The sequence below is a fragment of the Papio anubis genome, chromosome 3 (genome assembly GCF_008728515.1).
Source record: "Papio anubis isolate 15944 chromosome 3, Panubis1.0, whole genome shotgun sequence".
Lineage (NCBI taxonomy): Eukaryota > Metazoa > Chordata > Mammalia > Primates > Cercopithecidae > Papio > Papio anubis.
In genome coordinates this window covers 92,772,026-92,785,638 of record NC_044978.1, presented here as the reverse complement: position 1 = coordinate 92,785,638, position 13,613 = coordinate 92,772,026, and the positions used below count along the sequence as shown (strand labels likewise).

The 13,613-nt window shown below is 32.9% G+C and overlaps 1 protein-coding gene across 7 annotated transcripts in view; it reads left to right on the top strand.

The window, feature by feature from the left end:
* GABRA2 (gamma-aminobutyric acid type A receptor alpha2 subunit) overlaps window positions 1-13,613 on the top strand; it is a 154,842-nt gene that overhangs the window by 76,018 nt on the left and 65,211 nt on the right. For all 7 annotated transcript variants that reach the window (XM_003898642.4, XM_017958675.3, XM_003898645.5 and 4 more), the window contains 3 exons: window positions 5,587-5,807; window positions 8,057-8,139; window positions 12,612-12,755. In XM_003898642.4, the coding sequence (XP_003898691.1) occupies window positions 5,587-5,807; window positions 8,057-8,139; window positions 12,612-12,755 (448 nt within the window). The remainder of the gene's footprint in view (window positions 1-5,586; window positions 5,808-8,056; window positions 8,140-12,611; window positions 12,756-13,613) is intronic.

Sequence of the window (13,613 nt, the reverse complement as noted above, 5' to 3'; positions counted from 1 at the left end):
GCTAGTCTCTAGGTTTTACTGATAAAACTAGATTTCCTTTACTGGCATTTAAATGCAGGAGCAGAGGAGAGAACTCTACTCTTTACTCACTTGTACCCTGTGTTCACTCCTCAACTCATTGCATTCTGCCTTCTACACTCTCTACTTCTAAGCGGTTATTACCTTTTAGTAATGTTTGATATTGTTGATTTCTATATACTTCTTACATTTTCTTTTAGTTTGATACTTTTTTCCTTATACTTTGTGTGTGCTTCAGTGTGTGTTCTTTTATTGTTTCTTTTAATTTTCTAGAGTTCTTCCTTTATTTTTATTGGTTGATCATGTAAAGTCCAATATGTTCTCTCTTCTATCCTTATAATTTTAATTCACTGCTAAAAACAATACAGCCTGGAAACATGTCCAATATTAGTAATCACAATAGGCATAAATGAACTGGATTATCATGAAAAGATGAAAATGGTCAGGTTCAACAACAAAAAAATCTCTTAAATGTTCAATGAATTGCAAAAAATTATTTTATAGTGTCTAATATCTTATTACAACTGCAGTAAAATCAAACATTAATGATGAAATATAAATGAAAGAAGCCAATACATTTGGAAATATAAAAACACAGTTAAAAATGTTTTCTATGTAAAGAAAAAGAAAAGCCATGATGGAAATTATAAAATAGCTTCAATTGGACAATAAACAGAATATTGTTAATTAAACCTTATATACAACTATTATAATAATGGCTTTGGAATTTAACTACGGATAGGTACATAATAAAAACAAAATATAAATCAGAAACAGATCCATACCCATATGGATACTGTATATATTATAGAAATGCCATTGCATATGTATAGGGAAAAAATGAAACAGTCAATAAATGATGCTGATAAAGCTAGTTTTCTATTATTAGAAAAAAAAGTTGGACCTTGATTTCATATCATATACAATAATACAAGATGGATTTAAGGCCTTCATGTAAAAGGCAGAGCTTTTATATCCATTGAAGAAACATGGGAATATGTTTATGATATTTTGGATATCTTTAGTGTGATTCTTGTTAAGTTGTATATTCTTTAAGAAAGTGTTAGTATAGAAACTATATAAATAATTATCATAACTTTGTAAGAAAATGACAGACAACCTAAAAGGAAACTGAGTAGATTAAGTGAACAGACAATTTATAGAGGAGAAAACTAGAATTTTTAACAAACATGAGCATATATTATTTGTTACTAATTAACAGAGAAATCCACATGATTACACCATGACCCCTCTCATACTAATCATGTCTAAAATGAAATATTCTGTCTCTACCAAGTTGTACATAAAGAAGAACATTTATCTACTTCTAGTGAGAATGTAAATTTGCACACCACTTAGGATTTCAATTGAAAAACATCTTGTTATTTTGAAGATGCACATACATGAAATTCCAGTAATCTTACTTATAGATTTAGTCTAGGGCAGTGTCAGCATACTACAGCCTGTGGGGAAAAAAGGCTGTCAGCTGCCTATATTTGTAAACAGTTTTATTGGAACATAGCCATGCTCATTCATTTATGCAATCTATGGTTGCTTTCACATTGCAGTGGCAGAGTTGGATAGTTGTGATACTAACCATATGGCCCACAAATTCTAAAATGTTTATTGACTAACCCTTAATGGAAAAACTTTGCTGACCTCTTGTCTAGAGTAACTCTTCTTATACCTTTGTATTACAAGTGTTGAACAATAATATTTGTAGCAATATTGCTTGTGACAGTGACAAGTTAGAAATAAGAAAAAAAGGATAAGGAAAAATGACAATGATATTGTAAAGTTTGTCTTCCAATATAATGCTATAAAGCAGTGAAAATAAATCAGAGGGCTAGATATATTGCCATGAGTAAATCTCAGCAAAGTAGCTAAAAGATGCAAGTGTCAGAAAAATATAGAAGGCAATATACAAGGTATGATATACATGTATATCAATGTTTATAATGTGACTCTCTCTCTCTCTCTCTCTCTCTCTATATATATATATATATATATATACACACACACACACACACACATACACACACACACACTAAATGTGAAAGTACATGTATGGGAATGGTATACACTACACTTAAGATACTTATTTCCTCGGGGACAAGGGGACTGTGATTGAGAAGGGATAAACAGAAGAGGAAGGGCTTCAATAATATTTGTGATGACATTTCTGCTAGGTGATGGTTACAAGTTGTTTGTAATATTCTTTACACTCTTGTGTATGTCTGAGAAACAAAAAGAAAATAAGCACAAATGAAAGCCATGGTTCCTTTCTTGAGGATTTATAAACTGTTTGGGAGGCAGAGAAGCAAATGTATAATTGCAACAGATGATGTTGAAAGAATGAAGAGCCCTATAGAAATACAAAGAGAGCTGGCTATGTTTTTTTTGCAAGTGTTCAAGGGTCTGAGGCAGGTGGAGAACTTGCTCTATTTGAGGAATGGCAAGGAGTGGGGATTGTTGCAGTTGCCTAGAGCATAACATGAGTTTGCATGGTGAGGGTGGGAGAAAAGGACTCAAACTATGTTAGATAGATTGGCAGGGCACACCTTGGGACACCGTGAGCCCTCAAAGATGAATAATAATTCTGGAAAGAATTTTTAAGAAACTTAAATAATTCTACAAGTAAAAGCAAACAACCTCATTAAAAAGTGGGCAAAAGACATGAACAGACACTGCTCAAAAGAAGACATACAAGCAGCCAACAAACAGATGAAAAAATGCTTCACATCACCAATCATCAGAGAAACGGAAATCAAAACCACAATGAGATACTATCTTATATCAGTCATAATGGCCATTATTAAAATGTTAGAAAAAACAAACAAACAAACAGATGCAGACTAAAGTGAATACTTACACACTGTTGCTGGGAATGTAAATTAGTTCAGCCACTGTTGAAAGCAGTCTGGAGATTTCTCAAAGAACTTGAAACAGACCCACCATGCAACCCAGCAATCCCATTACTGGTTATATATCTCAAAAGAAAATGAATCGTTTTACCAAAGAGACAGATGCATGCATATGTTCATTGCAGCACTATTCACGATAGCAAAGACATGGAATTAATTTAGATGCCCATCAGTGACAGATTGGATAAAGAAAATTTGGTTCATGTACATTATGGGATGTTAGGAAGCCTTAAAAGAGAACAAAATCATAGCTTTGCAGCAACATGGATGCAGCTGGAAGCCATTATACTAAGTAAATCGATGCAGTAACAGAAAACCAAATAAAGCGTGTTCTCACTTTAAGTGGGAGCTAAACGTTGGGTACTCATGGACATAAAGATGACAGCAACAGACACTGGGGACTAGAGCAGGGAGAGAGGGAGGAGGACAAGGGTTGGAAAATTAACTAATGGGTAATATGCTAACTCTCTGGATGACAGTGTCCCAAACTTCAGCATCACACAATATACTCATGAAACAAACCTGCACATATGCCCCCATATCTAAAATAAAAGTTGAAGTTATGAAAAACAAAAATAAACTAGTAAAATATATCATTAAAAATGTAAAAAAAAAAAATCACCTGCAACTTCTTGTTTGTAAACTTTAAGTATTTCCTGTGTGGTTGACCTCCAGGAAATGACTGTCATATCAACAGCTTCTGAAACAGATAAAACATACCCTCATCTTACAGAAATGAAATATAGAATTTGAAGTCTTATAAAAAGTTTTAAAATTCATTAATTTTGCCTGGAAAAGTAAGCAAGAATCATATGTAGTCACGTTAGGCTAGTATTTGAGGAATCCCAGCTAAAAAAAAATACTACATGAAACTTAGAGTGCAAAGACTCATCTCTTTGTTCATTATTTTTTTTTTTTAATTTATTTATTATTATTATACTTTAAGTTGTAGGGTACATGTGCATAACATGCAGGTTTGTTACATATGTATACTTGTGCCATGTTAGTCTGCTGCACCCATCAATTCGTCATTTACATCAGGTATAACTCCCAATGCAATCCCTCCCCCCTCCCCCCTCCCCATGATAGGCCCCGGTGTGTGATGTTCCCCTTCCTGAGTCCAAGTGATCTCGTTGTTCAGTTCCCACCTATGAGTGAGAACATGCGGTGTTTGGTTTTCTGTTCTTGTGATAGTTTGCTAAGAATGATGGTTTCCAGCTGCATCCATGTCCCTACAAAGGACGCAAACTCATCCTTTTTTATGGCTGCATAGTATTCCATGGTGTATAATTTTAGAGTTCCATTTAATGTTTAGAGTTAAACATTTAAAAAGATAACTAGATGATAGTGAGTGTGGATAAGGTTATGGAATATTCCTTTAAGGATTAACAGCCCAGAACCTCTGTTCATTTCCCACTCACATGCCATTACCTAGGATTTTCACTTGTTAGTATCATCACAGTTTCAAGTTTTGAGGGATCACTGGGATTCATGTATTTGATTCAGATTTGTACAAATGATTTTCTGTTTTATAAGTATATGGCCTTTTTAATCTGTTCTTTTCTGCAAACATTAATTTAGTAAAATTGGCATCACTGCATTGTTTATTTTCAAACATGTAATGACTATGGTTTTGTGCTCAAAGGACAGTTTCTGAACTTCCAATCTCAGGTGTGTAATTGAACATTTTAATTATTTATAGCATGTTTATACAAACATATATTGACAAAAAATTAACATCCAGTGGATTGTAAATAGTATTTACAATCGTGCATTTTGTATCTCATTTAAAATGTATACGTTACCTTAAGAAAGATAGGGTAAAGATAGAGACAGAGGTAAGGAGAGAGAGACAGAAAGAGAGTTTCACCTAAGTTAAAATTTGGAGAAAAATAATAGAGGACCTGATCACTAGTGGGTCTGTAACAATATTTTAAAGTACATTTTAATATGAGGGAGTTTCCCTGCAAGATAGTCATAATTGAAGTATTCTAAAAACTTGTAAACTGCTTGTATTACAACTAATTTCGTAAATAAACTTTATTGAAATCATCTCCTAAGACAGTCTTGCTAACATTATCATGTTCTCACCATTTTTTAGGATTAAAAAATAAATATGATAATTTACAGTTTCTTTGGCAACAGGAGATGATGATTCATGCAGATCTGACAATGTGCTTAAGTGTAGTGGGTTTTTTTTTCTTTTTAATTTTTAAAAATGTTGTTTATTTATTTATTTATTTGCTACTGGGAAAGCTGCCTACTCATTTTTTCTTGAAATAGGCTATTAAAATAAATCAACCAGACCCTGCCCAAGCTTATCCCCTCTCCAAGCAGTTCTAAACTACAGGATGCAGTGGAGCAGTTTGACTGAGACCTTGTTCAACTAAAAGAGGCCAAAGTGATATTTTTTCTTTTCGGAGGAATATATAGCTAATAGTATACACAGACATACTTTATCCCATAGTATGTGGCAACATGTATTGATAAGACAAAGGAGTAATTTTTCTGATTAAAAATGTTTTTCTTTCAATATAGCTCGCTCTCTGTTTAAATTAATTAGAATATTATTTTGTTGGAATTTTATAGTGTCTTGTGTGTACAACATTTACTATTTTCAAAGAAATTATATTTTTTATTTCAGGAATATACAATTGATGTTTTCTTTCGACAAAAATGGAAAGATGAACGTTTAAAATTTAAAGGTCCCATGAACATCCTTCGACTGAACAATTTAATGGCTAGCAAAATCTGGACTCCAGATACTTTTTTTCACAATGGGAAAAAATCAGTAGCTCATAATATGACAATGCCAAATAAGTTGCTTCGAATTCAGGATGATGGGACTCTACTGTATACAATGAGGTATGTTTTTAGATTTGATGTGATGCATTTATATACTAAGAAATTTTCGTGTATTAAACAACCAGTCAATCTAGCTGCCAGGTATTAGCAAAAGTTGAGTGTTTTCTACCAGATTATTGAAGTACCCATAATATGCTTTGCAAATGTTTTGATTTAAAAAAACTATATAAAATAGCATTTATGAGTTTGAGTCTCATCTTAGTTCTTTAAATGTTAAGAATGGCCTTTATTATTATGAATTGATGTTTTTGGTTATTCTTCACATGATGTTTTTATTAAGTACAGCTTTAGTAATATGACTTGAATTTTATTTGTATCAATATACAGTTTTAATATCTTATCAGATATCCCATCAAAATTTTTGTTATTTCAAAGTAAGACTTTATTTATTTATTCATTCATTTATTCATTTATTGAGACGGAGACTTGCTCTATCGCCCAAGCTGGAGTGCAGTGGTGCAATCTTGACCCACTTCAACCTCCGCTTCCCAGGTTGTAGCGATTCTCCTGTCTCAGCCTCCCAAATAGCTGATATTATAGGCATGTGTCACAACGCCATGCTAATTTTTGTATTTTTAGTAGAGACAGTGTTTCTCCATGTTAGCCAGACTGGTCCCGAATGCCTGGCCTTAAGTGATCCAACCACCTTGGCATCCCAAAGTGTTGGGATTACAGGCTTGAGCCTCCGTGCCCAGGCTAATTTAATATTTTAATTTTCCTTATGAAGTTACTCCAAAGAAAAAATAACTATTTTAAATTCAGAGAGAAAGCTTTATTTAATAAGGTTTACAAGTATATTGGATACCATAAACATGTACTGGATTGAACCATATGAAATTGCCATTTTGTAATTCAAAAAGTATCCTATAGCATTGTTTATATGATTTAAACTTTAATAAAATTTTCTTGCAGAATAGTTGTTGATCCTAAAACCTATTACATCTTAAGCATGTTCATGAATTAATTTTGTAAAATAAGTTACTTGTATTATATAAGAAAAAAATCACAAATCTAGTAAGATTATGTGGAATCTAAAGCTAAAATGTTTCATAAAAGATTTAAAACAGACATCTGACATCAGCGTTATATATAGACAGAAACTCGTATTCCAGTTATTTGATGTGTTGTTATTTCATAAGTGCTAGATTTCGGTTATGAAAGTTATTTAAAAGGGGACAACAATACAGTCCTATGCTATTTCTGATCTTCAAAGAAAAATTTCTTGAGGACTCATTACTAAATTGTTCATTGCCTAAATGGAAGTGCTAGTTAGTCTTTCTGCCTCTGTTTCTCTCTCTGGATCTTGCAATGTATTCAGATGCAATGCCCCTGTGGACTTTGTATGTTGATCATTTCTATGAACGAAGGCAATGAATAAAACTTTAGGGTTTAAATAAAATGCAGGCACAGGACACATAGAACTTTGGAATATATTGTCTAAGGTTCTATTTAAACATTCTCTTAGAATTTAAGCCATAACGAATTGTGGTCATATTTGTTTTGCTCATTATAACAGATTTCTCTATAAATTTTATTTAGCACCTGCTATATTCACTTTGTCTTTACATGAAATGGAATAATTGAAAGTTTGCATTATATCATATTTTCTATGACTACTCTTTGTTGCAATCATGTAGATACAGAAAAATATATATTTAACATTCGTAATTTGTGTTTATAATTTATCCAACAATCTAAACTTGATAAATTATTTCTAGGAAATGCATCTGTGTATGTATTTATATCTAGAATTATGTGTATAACTGTGAATATATATGCAGTATACAGTATTAATTCAGAATTCATATATGTTGAAGGGAGCTCCTCTGAACTAATATTGAATCCTTTGATCAATTTTACTATATGTTTGTTGATGAGATAATGGAGACAATAGCATTCTTTTAATGATAGAGTATTTTTTGTCCTTAAGATTTCAAGTGTTAATCATGAGCTTAATGAGAAAAGAGCCCTTCAAAATGAATATGTAATTTCTTCACTTCTTAAGAAACTAAAATGGCTAAAGTATATTTTTAATTATTATTTTCATTTATACTAATAAGTTGTATATGTCAATGTCTTCTGAGGGATCACCTAAACATGAATGAACAAAAGATTATTTAAATATTAATGAGCCTAATAAAATGCTGTGATGAAGACTCTACTTCTATCGAGTCTGTTGACAGTAATGACGAATGATTTTTCTTGACTTACCAATATACTTAAACAAATGGTGGAATTTTGACTTTTAGGCTTACAGTTCAAGCTGAATGCCCAATGCACTTGGAGGATTTCCCAATGGATGCTCATTCATGTCCTCTGAAATTTGGCAGTTGTAAGTACAGGGATGAAGGTACATGTTTTGGGTCAATAATACCAGGGAAATTCAGCAGTACTGCTTAATTGTCTAGTTTTTTTTTCTCAAATTATGAGATGATTAACAATTGTCAATAAGATATGGAAGTAAAAGCCATGCTAATTTTCCTTAAGGAACATCTCTGAAATATTATTATAATTTAATCACGGTGTTAAACAATTATAACCTATTTTTACTGCTAATAAAGAATATCATGTGTTTTAGTACATGTGTAAAATTAGACCAGGAGTTCCTTGAAGTTTAGGACTGTAATTTACCTTCTTTTCCAAGTGCTAGAACATTAAAAACTCAAATGTTACTTTTTTATCAACTAAGAATGAACTGGAAAGTATAGATTCTGTTGTTTATTAAAGTGGAAATCAGCCTGTTGCAAATGACATGCACAGAAGCTTAGTCTGTGTCATTGTGTTCTACTGTAACTAATGGAAGGATTTCTTTTTTATTTCTTAAATTAAAGGAGATAATGTAGCTGCATTGCTACATTCTGGCACCTTCTATGTACATAGGACATTTCAGAAAAGGTTTTGTGCAGTTAGCTCTTCTTTAGGTCAGAGGGGTTATATCTTGTATGTCGAGAAGATGCATTCATACTTCCAGAATAATTGAAAAGGCAGAAGGTCAAATCATCTCCCTAGTCCCACATGACATTCTGGATAGGTTCAGCATAAATCCATGAACACAGCTGAGCAGCCTCTCTCTTGTGTGAGGGTGTCCTATTGCCTGATCTTTTTAGAGAATGATCTTTCTGGCACCCTCATCTTTGTCCCTTCTGAATACCTTTTGACTTTTTCTTCATTGTTGAATAGAAATACAGTACTCCCACCTGATTAAAACTATGTATCACTGAATAGTGTGCCTTCTCATAAACTGTATTAAGCAAAAGAAAACGGAAGAATGGTGGCTCATATGAATGCAAAACTCTCTAATTATTTTGATGATCCTACTTCTGTGGTACAAGAAATGAAATCTTGTTTGTTCTTACAAAAGGAATCAGTTCTCAATTTTCTTTGAGAATCTCCTCTTTATTTAACTACAAAGTCTTCTTTTATTGTCATGGAAACCATAACTTCAGTACTGCCATTTCTTCCAACATTATTTAATATAGTCAATCATGTTATGCTATGTAAACATGATGCTGAGAAAACCACAGCAGATGCAGCAGAGAAAGAGTTATTTCCATTACATAAGTGGCATTATAGAAAAAACTGAAAAGCCTTGATACCAAAGAAGAGATTAATTCAAGATGTAATCATGCTGTAAGAAGGACTTTTTTTTTTTTCTTTTAGTCTACAAGCTATTGTTATTAAGTCATCAAATATAAGTGATGTGATGGATGTCCCAATTCTGAAAATGAAATAAGCACACTTGAAAATATTTAAATAATATTTAAAAATCTCTTATACTGCATCTATGGAGTGCAGAAATATCGCATGCTTGAGAATATAGTTTTCTGTACCCAGAAGGAGCTATGAGCAACAAATAAAGTTTGCTGCTAGGCATTTTTTGTTTAAGTAATTAGCACTAATTTTGTTTTCTTCACATGTATTTTCTGACACACTGAATAAACAATTTTATGTTATTTTATTGTCTTTGCTTGTAGTAGGTGCTTGATGCATAGGTATTAAAAGTATGGACACCAGTGTGGAATAATATACAAGCCAAGCCAAAGCTGACAATGTTGGCATAACAAAGTTTGGCAGAAGCAGCTGTGAATTTTTCTTTTATTCATTTATTCCTTCTTTACTTGAAAGCCCTCTTCTTCCCTACCCCCACTCCACAAAAAGGTTGGATTTCAGGAACTTCGTCATTGTCCTCAATCAAAAGAAGCATTTTTTTCTGTGTGCTTACAATTTTAAATTCAGTCCTGTTTTGTTTTATTCCTAGTGCTGCACATCTTTGAATTTTTCCTTGTTGTTTAACTTGATTTTAGAATTTCTGAATGAAAGTCTAGGGATAATCTATTCATTAAACCAAAAGAAGCTGTAAATTGTCTTTCAGATTAAAAACTGATAGGTAAAAATATTTTTGAAATATTTTTCCTGGTTACCAAATATTAAGAATCAGTTGGTATACATCTGCTTAATGCAACATAGGACTCAAAAATGGGTTAATTAAAACAAACAAGATTATTTAATGATAGCTTAATTTAGAAGTGGAATTCCTAATGAATTTTGTAAAACTGTCTTTCTCTCCTTTGATACTTTACTGAGAAACATTATTATGACCTCTTGGCTTATATGTGTGTTGATGTATATAACTCCCTTTTTTTGGGAGAGGCTTTAATCTGCACTGCATACATTTCTGCTGCATTATTTTCACCATACACAGAATCTCAAAACTATATTCTTATCTAACTAATGAAGTGCAGTAGCTGCTTTTTCAAAAGACATATGAAGAATCAGTCACTTTCCTTAATAAACTCTTGAGCTCTTCTCTAGAGTTCCCTCTTCCATAGCAGTAAAGAACACAGTTAAAATATTATGACTTAATTTATTAATCTAGTGAGAGTGAATTGAGAATCTTTCTTCTGTGTATCAGGCACTGTACCCGGTCCTGGAGGTACAGGCATGAATCAGAGATGCTGCCTATCAGAATCCCATTAGTGCCTTTAAAATGTCATCTCTTTTATAGGGTTTCATTTTTTCTTATTTATGTTTGAAAGAAACATTATAATTCAAAAGTGATGTCGTTCTACTTAAAAAAAACTTCATAATTTATGGACAACAACAGAGTATTCTGAGGCCCTTCCGACGTAAAGTAGATCATTTGATGCATCTTTTTGTTAAATTCTGTGCCATTTAAAATTTTATTGGAGAGTCAGAATATGTATTCATGGGGGAAACAAAACAAGCCACTTGATCTACAAATGAGTTGCTAGTTATTCACATTAGTAATGTTGCTGTTTAATTTTCTCAGTGTAATCAATCATTAATGATTAATGAATTGAAATTAATTAGAAAACTAAACCTTAGAATAATTAAAATTCATTCATATCAAATCATATGAACATTTCTCTGCTATTAAAAGTATATACATATATAAATATATACATATATATACATTTTTAGAATCCTATTTCAAAAATTGCTTCACATAATATAATTTAATTGTGAATGTAGGTGACTATATATGTAGTGGTAATGGTGTTTCACTGATACTGACATTTAGTAGCAACATTCAGAAAACCAGACAACATTGCCATTAGACAATGCCAAGTATGTCATTAGAAAACACAAACTCATAATCATTTACTCTATTGTTACTGATGGTTGAGTGGAAATTGATTTGCAGTCACAGACTTTATATCAATTTCAGAACCAGAGTCACCACAGTATGGTGCTATTAAAGTTAGGAAAATTATAGATTGCAGAGAATGAGATTTCCAGTGTCCTAGAGAGCTGGAGGTAGAACTATTGCCAGAGACAACTGGCCCTTTCTGTCCCTTAATTGGTAATGTGACTGTAATGTTGAATTTTGCTCAAGAACTAGGGGTAACTATACTTCTAAACATTCTCATGAGTAAAAGTGCATAGAAGTTCTTCAGAAAGTCAGTAGTATAGAAAGAATTACCTGTTATTCAACTGTGGGGGGACTCTGCCTACATGGAGAGGTTATCTGTTCCGCAGTGGTGCATAGAGAGGTAAGAAAATGCCACTGCCAGAGAAAGGCTAAGACCAGATATGTTGCCTGCATGCCAGGTCTGAAGTCATCTTACTTCTGCTAAGTTCTTCATCCGATAAATCAGGAAGTTATGTCTGATCTGGTTGCATTTTTTTCCTCTTCCTGCCAATCCATAGTTAAACTGGGATGCTATGAATGTGTAGTCTAGGATATCTGTGTGCATTAATTCATTTTAAAATGAGCATGATTTTAAAAGGATTTGCAACTTGATGCAAGTATAGCATTATTATTTGTCTTACATGTTTTATAATAATTACTTTTTATTCTAATGAAATGCATTGTATCATGATAGCTAACTCATTTAACTCTTAACTAGGATACATTTATGTCCAAACATTAATATAATTTTGAATTATGATTTTTATCTTATGTGTGATTGCTATTTATAAATAAGCTAAACAGCTTATTTTACCACAGTGTCTTCATATGCTACCTTTGGCCTAAAGGAGATGTTCTAATCATCTCAGGGCCCAGGAATTGTAATAGACTCTAACAAGAAATTTGTTCTTCGCCTTTCAAAGTGGTTGCAATAAATATACTGTCAAGGTCGTGATCATCTCTTTTGGTCCACTTCATAACCCTCATACTGAAGTAAATTCAAATGAGACATTTTTGCCCTAAATGTGACGTTTAAGTATTAGTATTGAAAGTATATAGTGACTGTATGATATACACAGCCATTCGTGTAGCACTAGATTGATGGTTCTTATGAAAATGCTTAAAATATTTTTTTTCCTAATTTCCTATAGATGCATATACAACTTCAGAGGTCACTTATATTTGGACTTACAATGCATCTGATTCAGTACAGGTTGCTCCTGATGGCTCTAGGTTAAATCAATATGATCTGCTGGGCCAATCAATTGGAAAGGAGACAATTAAATCTAGTACAGGTTAGTAAAATTCTTCTTAAAAAAAAACTGGTGCTTAAGAATATTGATAGGTTAAAGGACTTAGAAGTGTGTCAGATTGCTTAAAATCTTTTGCTCTTGAGGTCCAAGAACTAGCAGCGTAGGCTGTGTTTGGGAGCTTCTTAGACATTCGGAATCTTAGGCTCTACTCCTTATTAAATCAGAATCTACACTTTAACAAGATTCCAAGATTAATAGTTGCATTGAAGTTTGAGAAACACTGGCCTAAAATGCACTATGTATTTGCAACATATGTGTCTTCTCAAAGTAATAAATTTTAATTTTTACCTTTTGACAAGTGATTTTTTTTGAGACAGAGTCTTGCTTTGTTACCAGGCTGGAGTGCAGTGGCACGATCTCGGCTCACTGCAACCTCCACCTCCTGGGTTCAAGTGATTCTTCTGCCTCAGCCTCCCGAGTAGCTGGGACCACAGGCTCGCCACCATGCCCACCTAATTTTTGTATTTTTAGTAGAGATGGGGTTTCACTTTGTTGGCCAGGATGGTCTCGATCTCCTGACCTCGTGATCAGCCTGCCTCGGCCTCCCAAAGTGCTGAGATTACAGACGTGAGTCAGTGTGCCTGACCAACAAGTGATAATTTCTTTAGTGTTCTATTTTTTCACCCCTATTCTAGATAATTTATGATTATTCAACTTTTGATATTGATAATTACTACAGGCCCATGTAGAAAGCTGATTCCCTCTCTGAGGGCCACCTTCATTTAAAAATATTAATAAATAAATACAAATAAAAAGACAAAAAGAAACAGCTATGTGGACTAATTATTGACATTTGGCAATAATTAAAACACAGGGAGCAGAAAGGAAGGTAGATATGAG